General features: G+C 38.0%; 2 protein-coding genes across 10 annotated transcripts in view; one reads left to right on the forward strand and one right to left on the reverse strand.

Annotated features, from left to right (window-relative positions):
- Positions 1–260: 260 nt before the first annotated feature.
- On the reverse strand, positions 261–5,857 carry skida1 (SKI/DACH domain containing 1). Its single transcript, XM_063042392.1, has 2 exons — positions 4,407–5,857; positions 261–4,230 (listed from the first exon to the last, which is right to left on the reverse strand). The coding sequence occupies exon 2, from the start codon at positions 4,222–4,224 to the stop codon at positions 1,711–1,713; it is 2,514 nt and encodes an 837-aa protein (XP_062898462.1). The 5' UTR covers positions 4,225–4,230; positions 4,407–5,857; the 3' UTR covers positions 261–1,710.
- Positions 5,858–11,852: 5,995 nt separating this feature from the next.
- Positions 11,853–19,670, forward strand: part of mllt10 (MLLT10 histone lysine methyltransferase DOT1L cofactor) — a 279,374-nt gene continuing 271,556 nt past the window's right edge. For 2 of the 9 annotated variants that reach the window (XM_063044228.1, XM_063044227.1), the window contains exon 1: positions 11,856–12,287. In XM_063044228.1, the coding sequence (XP_062900298.1) occupies positions 12,143–12,287 (145 nt within the window). In that variant the 5' untranslated portion in view covers positions 11,856–12,142. Of the gene's footprint in view, positions 12,288–19,670 lie in introns of all 9 variants that reach the window. The other 7 variants (XM_063044223.1, XM_063044225.1, XM_063044224.1 and 4 more) reach the window with 6 other exon arrangements.

Below are 19,670 nucleotides of genomic sequence, written 5' to 3' on the forward strand. Positions count from 1 at the left end.
TGTACTTTTATTCTATAAATTCTGACTAGTATTCATGTGGTATTTCTATGGATATATGAATGTGAATAATGCAAGTTCCTACACAGATGATAACCTAAATAACATGATAACTTTCATTTTAAGTTTCTGTTATCACTTGTCATTGTAATACACGGAATGCCAAGTCTGGTTATGCATCATGAAAAATAAATACACCATCACTAGAATGTTTTCTTATTATCAATTTTTAGAGATCCAGACACTTATGTTTGCAATGCCAGAATGCAACACTTTTCCTTCATCATTAACTTTTTGCATATCCCTTTGATACAGGTTTTTTACAAACTTTACAACATCTGTATTTTTCAGAGACCTAAAACTCCCTCATTAAGTGCAAAATACCTAATTAACACACTGCTTGTCAATTTAAACAATTGTAATTTCTATGTTAAAATGCCATGCAAATTCACCCCTTACATTTCTAGGACTATGTAAATCATAACATATTATACTACTGTAAAATGAAACAACTGTAATCAAAGCACATCTTTATCACCTGTCATACTTTTCATTGCAAGGCTAAATTATGTAATATTAACAGTGCAAACTCTGTTTTAGACTTTCTCAATGAATGAAGTCCCTAAAGACAGTAAATAGTTGTCTCACCTAAATTTTTGCAATGCATCTTACATTATTGAGTTTCTATCTTTAGATGTAAATGTAAGTACAGCAATCTGATTGTCATTTGCACTATTTCTGGTGTCTTTTCTGAACGTTGAATATCTGAGTCTTATGCAGAATTTTAGTTTCTTGCTATTTTGTAAGTCCAAAAGCTATACGTTGCAAGATGAATCATGTGCCTGTGTTGTTCATTCATTGCCTAAATGCTCAAAATGAAAAGTAAAGGCCCCTGGCTTGATTGATTATACTTTATATTTACTAGTTTTTAGTGATTTTATTTTGTTTTATCTTTGTTATCTGTATGCAATAATGTACAAAGTTAGCGTTAAGGATTTAGCCAGTCTCAGGGTTCCAGAGGTAAACATTTAAAGCAATTATTTTACGGTTAAAGACTAAAAGCAACAAAGCTTTGAAATCAGTAACCTGCTTGTTCTTATCTATCTAAACACCAAGGATGGGGACTCTTTTCAATGTACAGGCTTATTTTATATAATCTGTCCGCCATATTGATTCAGATGAAGGTAGGTTTTTTTTAAGTTAAACAACGTTCATACTTTGCTGTGGTTCCAATGCCGTATAATCAATCACTCAGGCAAAACATAAAGTCATTTACGATTTAAAACTGTAGTGCATACATTTAATGGCTCATTTTCTAACATTTCACAATGTCGACTCGTGACGTACATTTTGCAGTAATCTTGTGGAGGTACTGACTTATATTTTGAACATTGAAATAATTTTATTTTAACTGTTCGAAAACAACCGTAAAACAACCTCAAAGTGACATTAGTAGTTCACAAAGTGTATTGCGGAATGCCTCGGTCAGCAGAGAGCGGTGTTTGGTAAATTAAAAGGATAATCCACTCGAAATGTTTTCGGTTTTCTAGAACATTACTCCAATATGAAATTTTGCTTTTTTTTTGTCGAGATTTAATATCCGGTCGTAGTCATGACAAAGAAACCAGAAAAGTATTTTAATATATATATATATATATATATATATATATATATTTCGCAGAGGCAAAGTTTTTTAAATCCAAAATATCCCTTTCATAAGTTAAATCGTCTGAATTTATGGCTAGGCGGGAGAGGTATTGCTGCACCACCCATCTGCCATTTCCACACAGGATGGGCCTTCTGAGGTGCTTCGGGATCCTTGGTAGAGTTCAGTGAATACGCAGGGCACAAATCCCCATCGTTGCCAATAATTAGTGACGGTGGAGATGGAAAATTTGCCATGAAATTAAATGGCCTTTTCAACGTGGATGCTACACCATTGGCTACTCGCTTACGTTTATTTGTACCAGCAAATTCTTCTAGTGTTCCTTCATGCACATCTGGTTTACCTGTGAGACGCGGATTCTCTGATTTCACAATTGTTTTGACTGATGAGCTTTGCAAAGTATGCTGTTTCCCCAGCACTAAAGTCCTGTAATTCCTTCTTATTCTCGCACCATTTCGAAATTCGCAGTCTTCTAAAATTGGAATGTTTAAAGTGCTGTGAAGGTCTTCGCTTCGTCTGGATGCGTTTTGGGAATTGGTAGCGTTTTCAGTGCACACATAGCTTTCTTTCGCCTTCGTCGAAACACAGTCTCGCATTTTATTCTCACTTAAAGTGGTTACTGCTTGCTTCGATACATTGCACGCGTACTTGAGTTTCTTTCTAGGGTGTTGAGTCATATATCCGTATTCTTCCTCGCAGCTATTTTCTTCCAGTTTAACTGTAATATTGTGCATAATTGTTTTCCCCCTGTCTACATCGTCCTTGTGAATGTGAATGGCAGGCCCCTGACTACAGTCCGCATTTAAACTCTGGAAAGCCGAGGATAGTGCGATGATTTTCGATTCTTTTTCTACATTTACTGCTAATGGGGAATCATTGTCTTGAGGCTCGGACACTATTGTCACATTGTTTTCTTCTGCGCAGTGTGATATAGATGCTCCAAGGCATTTCCTCGACTCTGTTAATGTTCTTTGTTGTGGAAACTCGGTGTTTCCCTTTGGGCTAGGTGAAGGCCCCCCTTCTGCAGCACGGTTAATTGTCGATTCAGTCCTCTTTAGATATTGTGAAATTTCAGTATGTGGGAATGGAAACTCGGATATCCTGTCGTTATTTATCTCGGCCACGCAACTTCCATAGCCAGTAGAGCAGCACACGTTATGTGACTTGATAGTCCAGTTCTGCTCATTTCTCTTCACAACAGCCGAGGACTTTAAATTACAATGTGAAGTTCTTCCTTCTAGGAGATCGTTACCGGCTGTTTCATACACCACATTATTGTTTTTGGCTTGAAACTGGTAGTGGAAATTCGGCTGCGTTAAAACAAGAGGTTTACTGCAGATGCTCGAGAAACTGGTGCGCCTGAATCGAATGCTTTGAAGTGAAACTTGGCTGGAAACGGAGCTAGAATCCGATTCGGAGGAGCTGTCTTCGTCACTAGCCGAGGTTACGTCGGAGGATTCGGACACAGAGTCCTCCTCTTCTTCGTCCGAAGAAACCGAGTTGCTGGAACTCGACAAACTCGATCCAAAGTCCGAGTCGTTGTCTGCTCGATCAGAGAAGGAGCTGGTCTCGGAATCGCTACTGCAGCTTTCTTGCAAGGGCCCCTGGTTACAATGCAGTCCGTTGGCGAGATGAAATTTATTCAAGCACTGATCCCCTCCTTTAGTTTTGTAAGATTTAGGAGCAGCTGCCGCCAGCAAGATTCGCTTGGCAGTGCTTGAACTCCCCGAATGTTTCTGAGTGATTTCACACGAACTTTTGCGCCTGAAATAATACGTTAACCCGGTAGCATTTGGAGACTTAGGATAATAGGCGATGGCGGATTGGTAAAATACGGGATGTCGGCAAATCATGCTCCGAAATAAGGAGTGATTTGTGTGAAACGCCACACAGTTACTTGATATTTCAGCGGTTTCGTAGTTTTGGGGGGCTTTGCAATGTGATCGGACCATTTCTGTGTAACTGTGGCTGGTAAATTTGCTGTAGAATTGAGGTAGATTGGAGGCCGGTAGCGAGCTGCCGCCTCCTTGCAAAGTCCGGCTAATTCCAGCCAAAGGCTGCGGTTTTCCATTCAAACTCAACCAAACTTTGTTCTCTTTCAAAAAACTCGCGTAGCGATCAGTGGGGGCCTTTTCCTGTTTGAGGTCCGTTGATAACAATGTTCTATTTATTTTTCTCCTCTTAGTCTTAAGAACTCGTTCGGTTTTACAAGAAGTGTACAGGGCTTCCACATCTTCCCGAGAAATCAGAGTGCATTTAGCTGCATGAAAAGCAATAGAATTTATTGCCTTGAGTTTTCTTAATTCTTCCAAATCGCAGTGATGTTTCTTCACGTTTAGATGGTCCATCCTTTTATGTACAGTTGTCCTGGGTATATTTTTCAGCAGATTAGTGAATACTTGGGAAAGCGCAAACATTTGTTTCCCCTTAATTATAAGGTAACCAAGTCTCACACCATCCACCTCTTCATAACCCGATTCCAAGTCTCCCATATCGACACCTAAATTCTGTCCCACATTCGCTGAAAAAAAACATCGACTGCGGAATTCGACATTCCTCATGGCATCCTGTTTAAAAACACATATAATTATTCCTTCTGATACAACTGTTCATATAAAAAAAACTTTGGGATTATATTTAATACATAGCATATGGTATTGTAACACATAACTATAAATTTAAAAAGCAGCATCACACGTTATTCTTATGCAGCGTATATTTCACGTTAGGCGTATTGCTGTACCTGCAATCTTTTAATTATTCGAAATACTCATGAATATACTCTAATATATGAGAGAGAATGAAGAGAGAGAGAGAAAGAGGGAGGGAGAGAGAGGGAGAAAGGGGAAGAGAGAGAGAGGGAGAGAGAGAGAGAGAGAGAGAGAGAGAGAGAGAGGGAGAGAGAGAGAGAGAGAGAGAGAGAGAAATGCAGCTGCTATTCCCGCCGCTGCTTCTCCCACAAATAAGATGACAGAGTGAAGTGAGCTCGTCGGGAGACACCTTCATCAATTAATTCCCCTAAAGCCAGCTCTGATTGGATGCCACTGACAGGTGATGCAATAAAAATTGATATTCCACCCCCTTCCAAAAATCCCCCTCTAATTAGCATATCCTTATACTCCCACCCTCTTGCTGAAGTAAATACAGTTAGTATGCAAATCTTTAATATATTCCCCCCTCCCCTGAAAAAAAATCATCCTAAAGAGCGCTCCAGCAGCCGCAAGCTACCTGGGTTATTTTATACATTTATTTATTGTGCTTTCCGACGTTGTTGATATAAATACATATGAAAATGAACTTAATAGTTTAAACGCGACTTTTTCGCATTGTACAGGTCAGACTATGCTATGCAAAATATTTGATGGAGACATTGTGCATTTTATTATATATTTTTGAAGAAAGACGGCCTCTCTTTTACCAAAGGCTAACAATCGCATTTTCCTTTCAGTCCAAAGAGTCTAATTTTCTTTAATAAGGCACTAACAATATCATATTGTTTGTAATAAAAAAATATTTCGTCCTTGTGTGAAATATCACCGTTCCAGGTTTTGCGTAGAGTTCGTATCAAATGTAGCTCAGGATTGAGCGCTCTCAGGGAGATAAATAGAATTTTTTTTTTGCATTTTGTTTTATTGACTTGTCAACACGTGTTTAACAATTTGATGCGGAAAATAGTAGAATATCCCAAAATGAATATAATTGTAAAACTATGTAGTCGTGCATATATCATTTCATTGCTGAACTGTTATCTGCCCGATGAATTAGCAACCTTGCTTGAGCATACCGTAGCACAGTAATGTTTGGTGCATGTCTACAACTAGCTAAGTGCTCTGCTTTTTCTTTCCATTCTTCAAAACCATGCTCAGTGAATGAACTCATTAAAAGAGAACCTGTATTAGGTGAAACTTTCTAACTTTAATAATTAGATTAATTACAGAAAATATGAATCTATAATTTACACAAAACATTTTAAAATTGTGTTAACGTTTCTGAAAGAGGAAAACGGTCTTCAGCGGAGACTACTTCAATGTAACATGCATTTCCTTCTCGCAAACACATACAAAGATCTTCGTGTGATAAGTATGGTATAGCAACAGTCCCTCAATAATCAGACTACCGAACTTCCTCGCAGTTCATGTAGCATATTAACATAACATCTATAAAGATCTAAAACATGGATCTCATAGTGCTACACAGACCTTATTTTATATATGTACAGGAATATAGCAAATTAAAGTAAAATTAAGTTCCTTTCTGCTACTGGACGTAAGCAGGCAGCGTATTCTGTGCTTTTCGCAGAAATCCCGTTTTCACAATGGCCACCTCGCTACTAGAGAAGCAGGTATCTGGAAACTGCTGTGACGACGTCGGTAACAACATAAAACTTTGTATTTTGCCACACTGGAGAAAACACGACGTAATACAAACATTTAATATCTTAATAATTTAAGCTTATTTTAGGTCTTCTTAACTGCCTGGTCAAAAGAAAGGGACTCGGTTGCTGACTGCAGCGTGCAAAAGACCTTGCACGGCAGTTCAGCGTTTAGGTATACATGAAGCTTTGTACACCACTGCTAAGCACTATTCTCAAAGTGCAAAATCGAACATAGTGGATTATAGATCGTCAGCAAAAAGGTCTACGTGCAAACTTTTAAGCAATCCGAGACTAAGTCTGAAAATTAGTGCCACCCAGTGCAGAAGAGACGGAGCAGAAGCGTTATTCGCGGCGCGACAGTACTAAACAGCAGAAAGGGGCGATGGGTTACTGAAGCGATGAAAGGGCGCTAGTTATTTCTACAATCAAACTTCATTTAATGGTCAATGCACCAGACAACGCATCATTGCAGTTATTGCTGACGACAAGCAGATCTTTAATGCTTCTTTATTAGCCTTCTGCTTAAACGGTTTGGGTCTGTATGAATTTTTAGGCTCACAGCATCATAAAATGTGTCAAAACACGGACTTATTCATAATAGTTGTGCTTCGCTCAAGTATAGGTCATCTTTACAACATAATTTTCATCACCACTCTGATAATATTGATTGGTATTAAAGGGATTTTGGGTTACGACTTGCACGATATGTTACAAGGCAACAGAAAATATAGAAAATTCTATGCACAAATAATTTTCCTTATTATTTAATATGTTGACGGTTACTACAATGGACTGATCATCAAATCGCTTTAAAATTTATGCTGGCTGATGTAATGGATAAAACTGGATTATAGGGACCATGAGGGCATAACATGTAATGGCCGTCCATTTGGGGCACGCAAGGCATTTAGGGAATTATTGTAAAGACTAAAATGAAAATGAGAATAACGAAGACGTATTTAACAATTTCCACTTGTAATTCATAAAATTACTGAACAATTACTGTCATTACTTGCATTTTATACAACCATTTTTTGCTGCTTAATTCTGCCATCAGTTGTTTTTGTCACCATCAATATTTGACAGAAAATGACAGGTCGCTCTTGCACATCACTAAACGTCGTATATCCAAGGCTGTTTAGGAACAAGGGGTTGAATCTGAAAGAAAGCTCTTCGAGGCCCATCTTTTAATACACGAAAGGCAGGTTGCCTCCGCATGGCTCGATACATGTCGAGCTGGTGTTTTTTGTTTTAATCACCCAAGTTGCATCATAACAGGATTAAAATGCTTGATTAAAACATAAGGAAAACACAGCTACACACAGGTTCTACATAGATTTTCATCCACCAGCTACACACAGGTTTTACATAGATTTTCATCCAACGCCTAGATGTCCCAGTTGATAACTGCGAGACAACACAGCAAGGTGGCTGCCTGTCATTTTAATCAAATATAAGACCACTGTAAGTGATTTGATCTCAGCGACAGCAACATCCCTCATAGAACAAAACTGATTGTTCTAATTACAATAGCAGGTGATTTTCACAGATAAATATAATTCCCCATTTGAGACGTTAAGCAAGCTTTGAATTAAATATAATTTGGAACAGTGACATAAAAAGAATTTTAAAGTAATAATTGGCTACATTCAGATGCTAAGATAAAATAAACACTTACAAAATATTTTCTGCATATGGGTTCAACTGGGAAAATAGTTAGTGAAATACAACTGTCAAACAAGATATCTATTCTACCAACATGGCAAATCAAATGTGATCTTGAATTACAAAGAACATAATCTAGTACTGTTTTATATATATTCTGAGAAATATTGTTGCTGTATTTCAATTCAATTACAAACAGCTTAATCACAAAGAGGAGAGCAAAGTGTTGTTGTTTTAAAACCTAAATGCCATCTGTGTTTGGATAAAATTGTTTATCAACAGCTTCTGTTTCACTTGTCAACAAATCTTATTTATTAATTTTACTTCTAATAGAGAGACGAGTAGATTGTTTAACTTCATATACTTGTAGGATGGTTCACCATTGTTTATAGGTAGAGTCTAGTTTTTTTTACACACACCAACAGAAAGAGACACAATTCACACACATGAAGAGTGATTTCTTGGTTTCCCCCTTGGTCAAAAAGGCTTTATTCATCGAAGTATGTTTTTACAACCATGCAAATCAGCTGCACCATTGAAATTTGTACTTTAAAAGTACACTTCAGAGCATTTAGAGCCACTCAGTAGCCAAAATATGTAAGTTATATTGATAAGTAAATGTTTTAATGACACATTTTATCAACTAATTAAACTTTTATGAATGTAATAAAAAAACCCAACAAGTAGCAAACCAATAATTACATCAGAACGATCTTTTCACCCAGAAATGACTACAGATTACATTTGAATGTGGGATGGCGTACAAATGATAGTTGAGAGTCAATACAGGAGAAAAGTTCAATATTATAGCTCAATATTACATTAAAATTTGAGTTAATATTGTAAATTTGTTTAGAGAATGTTGTTTTCTGCAACTCTCTTCAATGATAAACCACTGTAAATGTGTTTGCCTTAATGCCTTACTGTTAAAAACAAGGAACCATCCTGTGCAGTATCACTTAAGTGGCAAATTTTAAAGACTGCGAAAAGTGACACTTTATAAATGCATCAGTTGGCACAGAACATTTACATAATGTTCCTGTTTTTGTAAGTCCTTTGAAATATGTTATGTGAAAAAGATGTCAAAGAAAAAAAATTGCTTGCAAAAAAATGAACGTTAAATGTGACTTAAACCATCCAGGATGGATTTCCATCAGGAATTTGTTCTATTTTACTTGCATATAGACTGTATGCCAATTGTCTACTGACCCATAATCAAAATGTGTTGACCTTTCTACCCCTCTCCTGCCCCCTGACCTATCCCGAACTCAATGCAGCCTTTCTAAATTTGCAAAGCATTGAACATGCAAAGGGGGGCTGGGGAGGCTTTGTTCTCAACAGACCATCAGAGTGTGCATTCTGCTAAAAAGAAAAGACGCCCTTTCTCACTGATAATGGTCGAGCAAGAAATAAAGCAGCTAAAGAGGGGACTATACGCCTCTCACAAGTATCAACGTTCACGTAGTAGGTATCAAGAGAAATAAGATAGCAATTTCGAATTTTCTCGTGAACCAAGAGATTATGACGAAAAAAATCCAAACAAGCAAGTTTCGAGGATTTTAGTCAGCGACAAATTTCGAATGCAGTATAAATCAGTTAAATGACGTAAGAAATGGTTAACTCAGTCAGTTGGCAAGAAGTAGGAATGTCATTAATAACATTATAATTCGATATAATTCGACTGAACTTGCCTTAATTTAAGCATTTAAAACGTAAATATTTTTCAGCAACCTATATTAATCGTTCAATTTAATGGATAGACCTAATACTTTGATAGACTCGGTGTTCAACTAACAATACATTGTGACGATCAAATGTACGTTTACATAAATACAAATATTACATTATGCAATTTTGCACTGCTACCCAAAGAGAATAAAAGTTTAAATTATATTACTATTATCGTATTGTGACCACTTAGCTTATACTGAAAAGTATAATTTAAATTCCTAATCACGTTATAAAATTCACACGTAATTGGATTTTTAGAAAGCGCAGTTTGTGAAAGATTACCTTGTGGCTGTATAATAACCAATGATGGCAGCATCTAAAAAAATCATAGTTGGTCCTCATACAGAGGACAAATTCAAATCCGTTTTTTGCTCTAAATCTGCTATGAAGTTGAGGTAGATTCATATTTTCCTTGCAGATATGTTTCTATAAGTTCAAGTAAATTGACAGTGTAGAGCGAACAATTTCGATAGTTACATTTAACATTTATTCGGAAGTGCAATTTACTTCTGCCCAGTTGAATTCAAAATTCAGTGCAGTCTTAAAACTTTGCGAGGTTTTTGAATGTAGTGCATTGATTGTGCCTTAAAATAAACAGAAACAGATCGATTTGGTTCAAATGTAAAGGCTACTTTTGCAATATTGGGACTTGGGGACAATCTCTTGTGATGTATTTTTTTCATTACAGATTATGTTTAAAAGGCGTTAACTTCAATCAAATTTAAACAACTGCAACAATCAAAGATACAAAAGTAAAGTAAATTTTAAAGAAAAAAATATTTTCTGGGTTCTTAATGGAGTTGTAGGCCACTTCCTTTGAAAGTTCGACATTCAATTCGACTGGCAGCCGCAGAATTAGGATGGACTAGAGGGTCGTAACGTAACCGATTCAGAAGGCGGGGGCCAACTTACTGCAACAACGTGCTCGGCAAGGCAGCCTTTAAAGAAACAACAAGATTAGGAAAATATGTCGTGCATTAAACACCGTTTGCTGTATTTATAGGTACCGTCGGCGAGCTTCTTGAGATCTAATATGCACGGAAACACTTTTGTCGATCTTAAAGCACAGAAGGTAAGCATTTCCAAAACACGCCGTTGCTGGGTTCGTGGGGAGCAGGGCAGAAACAAAGGGAATTCATCCCCGATCTCGAAAATCAATTGCATATTTTTAGTCACTAGTTGTTTAAATTGTCTTAAGGAATGTAAGCATCTAGATTAAATATAAATTTCATTTTTTAAGATTTCAATGAGAATGAAGTTGGAGGTTCAATACACTCTGGATCGAACAAAGCACATTTTCTAAGGTTTCCTGCAGAAATAGACTGGTTTTCACGAATTCATCGTCTCAAAGCACGCGGTATTCCCTTTTAATCTCGCAAGATTTAATATCAGAAATAATATCTTAAGAAATTAAAGAAACTTAATTTTGACAAAAGTGAATATAATTAAAGATCATCAAATTTGTAAATACTTGGAGATCGTGTTTTACTCAAAATACACAATAGTACATTAAAAGTAAACCTTATTTTTGGCTTCAATAGCATGGAAGTGGAATCCAAAACACTCCATTAATTTGTTTATAAATACATAGATATCTGGAAAAGTACCAACAAAGATAAAGATTTCTGCAGAAGCTTTTTGTAAACAGCGTGTTTGCAATCAGCAATGTCCAACACATCCCATTGAGAAATTTCATCCCTACGTTTCTTTCTATTTCAGTATTGTCGTTTTATTTATCTAAACAGTTTTGACTCATGATAAAAAAACAACTTTAATCTAATCAGTTGTTTGTTCTATATTTGGTTATCCATGTATATCAAGTAAAATATTTTAACAAGCTTGTAGCGTATTTTTTTGCAAATTTAGCGAACCTACCGTGAACGGGGTGATTACCGCAACATGAAAATTTGTTTTTTTATTCTTTGTGTTGTATTTCCCGGCATATTTATAGTTTTAAAAAGTTGCAGCAAATCCGTATTTTTAAGGAAAAAAAAACGAGAAAAAAAATTAAACTACTTGTAACTTTCCAGATCCCCCCTCTACAGCACTCTGAAACTCAAATGTTGGATCTGCAACTACTTAGCCTGATTCACGTGGGTAACGATAGGTTGAGTGAGTCACCTTTAACCTTCGCTCGTTCCGGCTGTGGCTCATTTATATACCCACAATGCCCATTCACACCATCAATGAGCGCGCGAGCGCGCAAAAAAAACGCCGAGCACCGGAAGCCGAGTTTGGCATCTCGGACTGGCGTGTTCTGGAATGGTTTGATCGAACGTCCCAACTCAGCCCGCCTATTGGCTCAGGAGCCGTCAGTCATTTGAGATGGTTAAACACCCCGCCTCTCCCCATACACACATACACACGCGAGCATGCAAACAAACATAACGCGCGGTGCTGGAAGGCTCGCGCAGTTTCCGTTATCAGTTTCAGTTGCGCGTGAAGCATTCTCGCGCACCTTCCCATTCCTCCGCCCTCCGCCCTCCGCCCTCCCCCCTCCAAACACGCTCTGTTTGAATTTCGCTGCCCTCGTGGGCTGTCAGTGCGCCTGCTCGCGCTGCTCGGGCAGCCTGAGTGCGGGCTGCGTGTGGTGGCAGGCCCCCGTCAAAATGGGTCTAAAACAATGTGGGGTGTGAATTTTAAAAACAAGATTCTACTCCCGTTTTTCCCCCCCTTTCTGCCCGTTCTTTTTCCTCTTCTACTCGTAGATGGTTTCCAGTGGACTTCCGGCTGACTTTTCAAATATGAAGGAGATGATTGGCGGCTGTTGCGTTTGCTCAGATGAGAGAGGCTGGGCTGAGAACCCCCTAGTTTACTGTGACGGACACGGTTGTAATGTTGCCGTTCATCAAGGTAAATTTTAGAAGAAGCAGCAGCAGCTTTAGGAAAGACCTCCGGTCTCATTTAAGGCTGAAGCCTCGATCGAGGCCCGGCCCAGTATGGACTTCTTTTGCAGTACAGCTTTTAGGCCTTAGGAGGGCTGATCAAAGTGTTCTTTTTAATTAAATAAACCTTTGGGTGACCATTTCGGACATTTATACATTTGATGGAGAATCGGTATATGTCCTTTGTTCGTACCTGTGCAGTTACTTATTAAATAACTTATTTCAAGAGTGATAAAAGCTAACTTCCTAGATTGCCTTTTAATGAAGTTATATTTCGATAAATTAGGTACAATTAATCAGATTGGCAAGCTAGATCTATTAATGTTTGTTTATGAATATCTAATATACATATCTATTTTCCTCGTACATGCATAATCATACACATTTTGTGTTATTTGAAATCGCACAGCCAGTGGTACACACGCTTACAGGTGTATGGATGTGGTTTTGGCTTGAGTGTATGAATTGATCTGGACATACTTGCATGTGAGTGCAGGAGTATACACATATACTGGATATTTCTATGTAAATTTTTTATTTGTATACCTGTGTATGTAAGTTTTATGGTCTGTGCAGATCTTCATTTTTTTATATCCTTTTATGCCTTTTTCTATGTATATACTTATCTGAGTGAGAATTTATCTGCTTGTGTGTCTGTGTGCATGTCTGATTTTCATTATGTTTGTGTGTTTGTATGCATTGTTCATGTTTATTCAAATTTGTGTGTATTTTTGCATGCTTTTGTTGGCAAATTCAGCTGGAGAATGTGTACAATTGAGAAGTTGTGAAGCAAGGAGTCAAAATTGCTTCTTTAGTGAAAAACATGACTTGAAGATGATTTACCTTTCTGATGCCAGGTTCTAAAATATCATTCATTTCTGGGATGAGTTACAGGAAAGAGGATAAGTAACCAGAGTTTATGATCCATCTGCGAACCAATACCATGGGCAGAAAGAAGAACCAAGTCCTACACTTAGATTTAAAAAAATTAAAAAGCAGGACCAGAGGTTCTAATTTGTGTTTACCCAGATGTTGCACACTAGAAAGGACCAAATAGGAACGCATTTTTGATGAAAACGACTGAAAAGTTGATGTGGTATCAACGACGTCACATTTTGTTCAAGAACAGACTATTAATCTCCTTGTTTTAGACAAATTTAACCTTGCAGAGTTAGAAGGTGTTGATATGGTTCAGAATTAATGCCTTTACAAAAGAGTCAGGTGTTACGGTTAAGGGATAGGCATGTAAAATATTGGATGTGTGAGGAAATAGGTTTAGGATTTTTTCAAAGTAGATAATTTGCCAGCCTTGATGAAATCCTTTCAGGTAATTCAAATTCAGGTTGAAAATTGTAAAGGTTTTAGCAATCGATTTCCAATCCTCTTGGCCTTCAGACATCGAGTCAAGAGCACTAGAAGATTGCTAACACAGTACAGTAAAATTCCAACAATCTGCTATGCAATTTTTTTGAAATCCAACCATTTAACATCTGGCTTACCAAGCCTCATTTCCTGTGGTCTCTTTGCACACACTGGACTATCATTTTCTGCACTCCCTTTGCATGCATCAGGTTCACTGGAAGTTAGTCACCCTGGACATGAGCAAATTTGCATTTGCAAACTAATTTGCATGATTTCATATTCATGCCATCACCGAACACGTACCTTTAATTTTGCATAATATATTTCCTATTTTGCCTGTTGGTCTTTTATCTATGATTCTCCCAATTATGGAGATTCTCATAATTTCCATAAATGTTGTAAGCTGGCATGTACCTTCAGTATTAATTTTTTTCATTCGTCTTTGTGGTTTACCTGCCACTTTAATCTCCAACCATTTGCCCCATCCAACTGGAATCATCTGGAAACTTGTGGCCTTGGACTTCTTGAAGTGATTGTATTGACATCGTGGCCATGACAGAACCCGGGGTGAACCTCTACCACATGGCTAAATACTATAAAAATATTTCTCACCAAGATAACTTAATTTTTTTTTATCTGTCTTTTCATCTTGGGTTAAAGGCAGACTAGGTGCTGGGACCTGATGGCCTGCACTCAAAGGAGGTGGCTGCAGGCGCTGTGAACCATTGGTTTAAAAATGTTCAAATGTTGTAAAATTTTGGGAAGGCACCAGGAGATGTGTAAACAGGCAGTGTAGCTCCCTTATTCAAAAACTGAAGGAAAACAGTTAATTTAACATCAGTTGTTAGCAAGATGCTAAAGTTAATAAGAGGAAATAACTAATCATTTAGGAAAGTGATACATAATGGAATAAAAGGTAAACCATATTTAATAAATTTGAACAAATTCTTTGAAGGTGTGTCAGGGAAAGGGGAATGTGTAGATGTGTGTTTAGATTTCCAAAAGGCATTTGATGAGGTGCCCTGTAAGTGGCTGAGATATAAAGAGCCCAGGGGATGGGAAGAAATGTATTGACATGGATTGCCATCAGTGAAGACAGTAAGAATAAATAAGTCCTTTTCAGGCTGAAAGGATGAAAGTAGTGGATTACCTTGTATTAGTTCTTGACCCTCAATGTTTTACACTTTTTCTTATTTTCTTGGAGGAGGAGACAAAATGCAAGATTTCCAAGTTAAGAAAATAAGTGAAAGGGTGTGTTGTGATGAGTGGTATTGTGATTCTGCAATGTGCTTTCTATTGTGTGACTGAATGAAAATCTGGAAAATGGGATTTAATATGAGCAAGTGTTAGGAAACAGGAATTAAGAATATTGAATAAATGCAATGAAGCTGCTAATGAGTGGCATTCAGAGGGATCTAAATTTTCTTGTACATGAATGTTAGCAGTCAGGTCTAACAATTAGTTAAGAAGGTCAAGGGAATGTTAGCGTTTATTGGCTTAAGCCTTCCAGTTTAAGATGACATTGGTGAAGCACAGTGACTACTTGCTAGAAGCAAACAAAACTATTAAGTACTTTTAAATCCCACTTTTTCTGGTAAGCAATCACTGCACTCAATAGCCTACAAGTTTCCTTTTGGAGTTGAGTTTTTGAACTGCCTGTTTGATCAGGCATTTTTGTAGTGTAAAGTCTTGAAGGTGTAGGATGGTTGCAGCATGGCATGTACAGGCTGAATTGAGGCAGCAGGGTCCAGGCCCATGCCCGAGAGTAGGGAATGAGCCAAAGTTTGGCCACTTCTGGAACAGATTTGGAGGTGATTCGATGTGGCAATACTGCGGTGAGGTGCTGGGGCCAGAGAGCAAAAAAAAAGACCCAAGGTTTGATTGATACGAGCGCAGGGTTGAATTGAAAAGGTCAGGTACGGACTGAATTGAGGCGGCGGGGCCCAGGTCTGAGAGCGAGGAATGTCCTGAGATTTGGACGATTTAAGGGCATGGCCAGATTGAAAAGGTCAGGGTGTTGGGCCGGAGGTAAGAGATGGGCCAGTTCAGCTTGCTGCTCCATGAGCTGTATTCATCTCTGCGCTAAACTGACAGGCTCTTGAATCAGCTGCAGTGATGGCAGGCTTTGTGGCTGTGGACTTACTTTCGTGAACTTCAGTTCTGAATGTTAGTTGCTTACTTTCATTGCTTACAGGATTTGTGTTTTCTTCTGCGGATTGGATGTTTGATAGTCTTTTTTTTAATGGGTTCTATTAGGTTTCTTTGTTTTGTGGCTGCCTGTAAGGAGACAAATCTCAAGGTTGTATATGGTATGCATACATTGATAATAAATACATAATTTTTATTATGAAGTGATTGGAGTTTAAGTGTTGGGAGGTTTTCTTAAGTTGTACTGGATTTGAATGAGGTCACATCTGAAATGCTATTTATGGGTTTGGTCCTCTTGCCAAAAAAATTATAGCATTGGAGACAGTTGAAAAGAAATTCATTGGCTAATTGCTAGGATGACATGGTTCTTCTGTTAAGAGATGCTAAACAGTTTGACTTTGAATTCCTTGGAGTTTAGAAGAATAAGTGGTGATCTTATTCAGACATAAGATTCTAAGGGAGTTTTGACAGGCGGATGTTTTCACTAATAGAAAAATCAAAAACAAAGAAGCATATCTACAAAATAATGAGGTTATAATTTCTCTCAGGATTGTTAACCTTTGCCCCAGAAGGTGGTGGAGGGCAGATCATGAGATATATTTAGGGTGGCGATAAAAAAATGTTTAAAGGGTCAAAGAATTGAGAGTTATGGGGAACTGACATAGAAGAGGAGCTGAGGTCAGTATAAATCAGCCATGATCATGTTGAGTGGTGGAGGTGGTGGCCTGCTCTGTTCTTGATAATCATCTCAGTTTATCATGCACTGTTTTGAGTTAACTTCCTTCTTCCTTAATCTCCCTTAATGAAATTCCGCAATCCCTATTAATATTAATTTTCTTGGCATTACCATTTCATATGGTCTTTCTATTTCAGTCATCTTGGTAGTTGTATTGTTCTTCACTACCAAACCCCTACACTCACCCTTATCCTTGTGCCCCCATCTGCAGGAAAGTTCCTTCTAAATTGCTTGGGTTTTGCTCTGTATTTGACATAACATTTCATAAGCTACTGGCCAGTTCAGCCATATTCTGACTTTTGAATTCCCAGTACTTATTAATTCCATTATTCTTGCCCTCATTCTGATTATCCCCAGTGATGGAGTTTGCTGTTCCCACGTGCAAGCTGCACAAACATGAATCAGTGTTACTAGATCTGGTTGGACTGCATAAAGCTGTTTTGAGCCTAATTTTCAAAACTTGCTAATATTTTACGATTATCATGATAGATGAGCTCTTGCTTCTTTACTACAAAATGTCTTCAGAAATTACCTTCTCCCATTTCTACTTATTTTCTCCAATGTGGAAAGTGCAGAAAGATATTTCAAGGCCATCTAGGAAGCTGCCCCTTCAGCCCACCGGACCAAATTTCTTCTTCTTCTTTCCTACAACTCTACTGTCCTTCGTGCCTTTTATAATTTTTGTCCAGTCTAACCTTGAAATCTCTCTTTGAGACATGAGAGTCACTGATTGCTCTGGACTGTAAATGAGTGCATACCTACATACTTAAACATACTGCACTTTATAAAATCTTATCACTCTTTCATGGAGCTGCATGTTTAAATTCCTTGAAATTATTATTGGTAAATATACTAGTATTATTTTATTTACTGTGACATAAACTATCCCTGCATCTTATTAATTTGAAACCTTTGACGTAGTTAACCAGGTCATTTTCCTTTGTGTCTCTACCAGCCTGAAGGTCCATTCTTTCTCGATTCCAATCTTCATTTGTGGCTAGAGAATCACTTTCAATTGTTTTCTTCCTTCCCCTGCACTTTCTTCCCTTGAGGATCTATCCTCAGCCCCTGTTTCTGATTGGCATCGTTGCCTTCAGCAAGATGATTTGAAAATTTTTAATATGAATTTCCATTTGAAATTACACAATATGTTGCTCTACCTCATCACCTATCATCACCACTCTTGACTGTTCCAGCCTCTCAAAATTGTCATACTGTTGTTTTCACTTAACAGATCTGGGCCCTAATAGATTTTGGTCCCATCATTTTCTCAAACACAGACTTAGTTCCTCTTCTTGTTACCTGCTTGGAATGGCATCAGGCTGTCTGCATTTTAGACCCAAAATAATCGTCCAACCATATTTCTTCACCATCACTTTTATTACGCATTGCGCTCTCGTTCATAAACAGGAGAAAATCTGCAGATGATGGAAATCCAAGCAATGCACACAGAATGCTGGAGAAACTCAGCAGGTCAGGCAACATCTTATGGAAAAGAGTACAGTCAGCATTTCAGGCTGAGGTCCTCCAGCAATTCTGCCTGGCCTGCTGAAGTTTCTCCTGCATTTTTGTATGTGTTGCTTGACCTTTCATTCATGTCTTTTTTAACATCCAGATTTTACTCTTGGACAGCTGTCTTTGTTGTGCGTTCATTCCATTACCCATAACCCTGATGATTATTGTGTTGGGTTTTGTTTCAGCAACATCTTGATGATGTTTTAAGTTCTCTCACTTATTTTTTTGAATCCCTTCATGATCTTGCTGTTTTCCATTTTTTGTCATTTCTTCCTCCACTGAGGCATCTTGACTGTTACTTCAATATTACCGGCTATTGCTTTAGTTGTCAAGATTCTAAGTTAGACAATTTCACACCCAAAATCTCTCCACAGACCCTGTACAGATTTCAAAGGAGGAGGATTATTAGTGTGGATGAATCCCCAGGGCCTGACAAGGTGTTCCCTTGGACCCTGTGGGAGGTGAGTGCAGAAATTGCAAGGGTACTAGCTGGGATAATCCTTAGCCACAGGTGAGGTACTGGAGGATTGGAGATGGCCAATGTTGTACTGCTGTTCAAGAAAGGATCTAAGGCTGGAAATTATAGGCCAGTGAGCTTGACATCAGTAGTGGGAAAGTTATTTGAAGGTATTCTAAGGGACTGATACATGAGTGTTTGGATAGACATGTCCGATTAGGAATAGTCAGCATGGCTTTGTGCGTGATAGGTCATGTCTAACCAATCTCACAGAGCTTTTCAAGGAAGTTGCTGGGAAAGTTAATAAAGGCAAGGCAGTGGATGTTGTGTACGTGAACTTCAGCAAGGCATTTGACAAGATCCCCCGTGGGAGATTGGTCAAGAAGGTTCAGCCACTCTGTATTCAAGATTATGAATTGGATTAAACATTGGCTGTAGGAGAGAAGCAAGAGAGTGGTAATAGGTTACCTCTAGTTGAGTGCTGCAGGGATTGGTGCTGGTTCCATTGTTGTTTATTATCTATATTCATGATCTGGATAAGCGAGTGGTTAACTGGATCAGCAGATTTGCGGATGACAGCAAGATTGGGTATGTAGTGGACAGCAAGGATGATTATCAGAGCTTGCAGTGGGATTTGGATCATCTGGAAAAAATGACAGATGGAATTTAATGCCAACAAATGTCAGGTGTTGCACTTTGGTAGGACCAACCAGGGTATGTCTTATACAGTGAATAGTGAACTGAGGAGTGCTTTGCAACTAAGGGATCCGGGAATACAGATCCATAATTCATTGAAGTGGTATCACAGGTAGATAGGGTCATAATAAAGCTTTTGGCATGTTGGCATTCATAGATCTAAGTATTGAGTACAGGATTGGGATGTTCTGCTGAAGTTGTATAAGATATTGGTGAGTCCCTATTTGGAGTATTGTATGCAGTTTTGGTCACCTACCTATAGGAAATGTGTGAATAAGACGTGAGGATAAGACATGAAAATGAAATGTGAAAATTTCCAAGGATTTTGCTGGGACTGGAGGACCTGAGTTATAAGGAAAGATTGAATAGGTTGGGCTATTCCTTGGAATGTAGAAAATTGAAGGAAGTTTTGATCGAGATATACAAAATTATGTGGG

Source organism: Mobula hypostoma, chromosome 3, assembly GCF_963921235.1.
Source record: "Mobula hypostoma chromosome 3, sMobHyp1.1, whole genome shotgun sequence".
Classification (NCBI taxonomy): Eukaryota; Metazoa; Chordata; class Chondrichthyes; order Myliobatiformes; family Myliobatidae; genus Mobula; species Mobula hypostoma.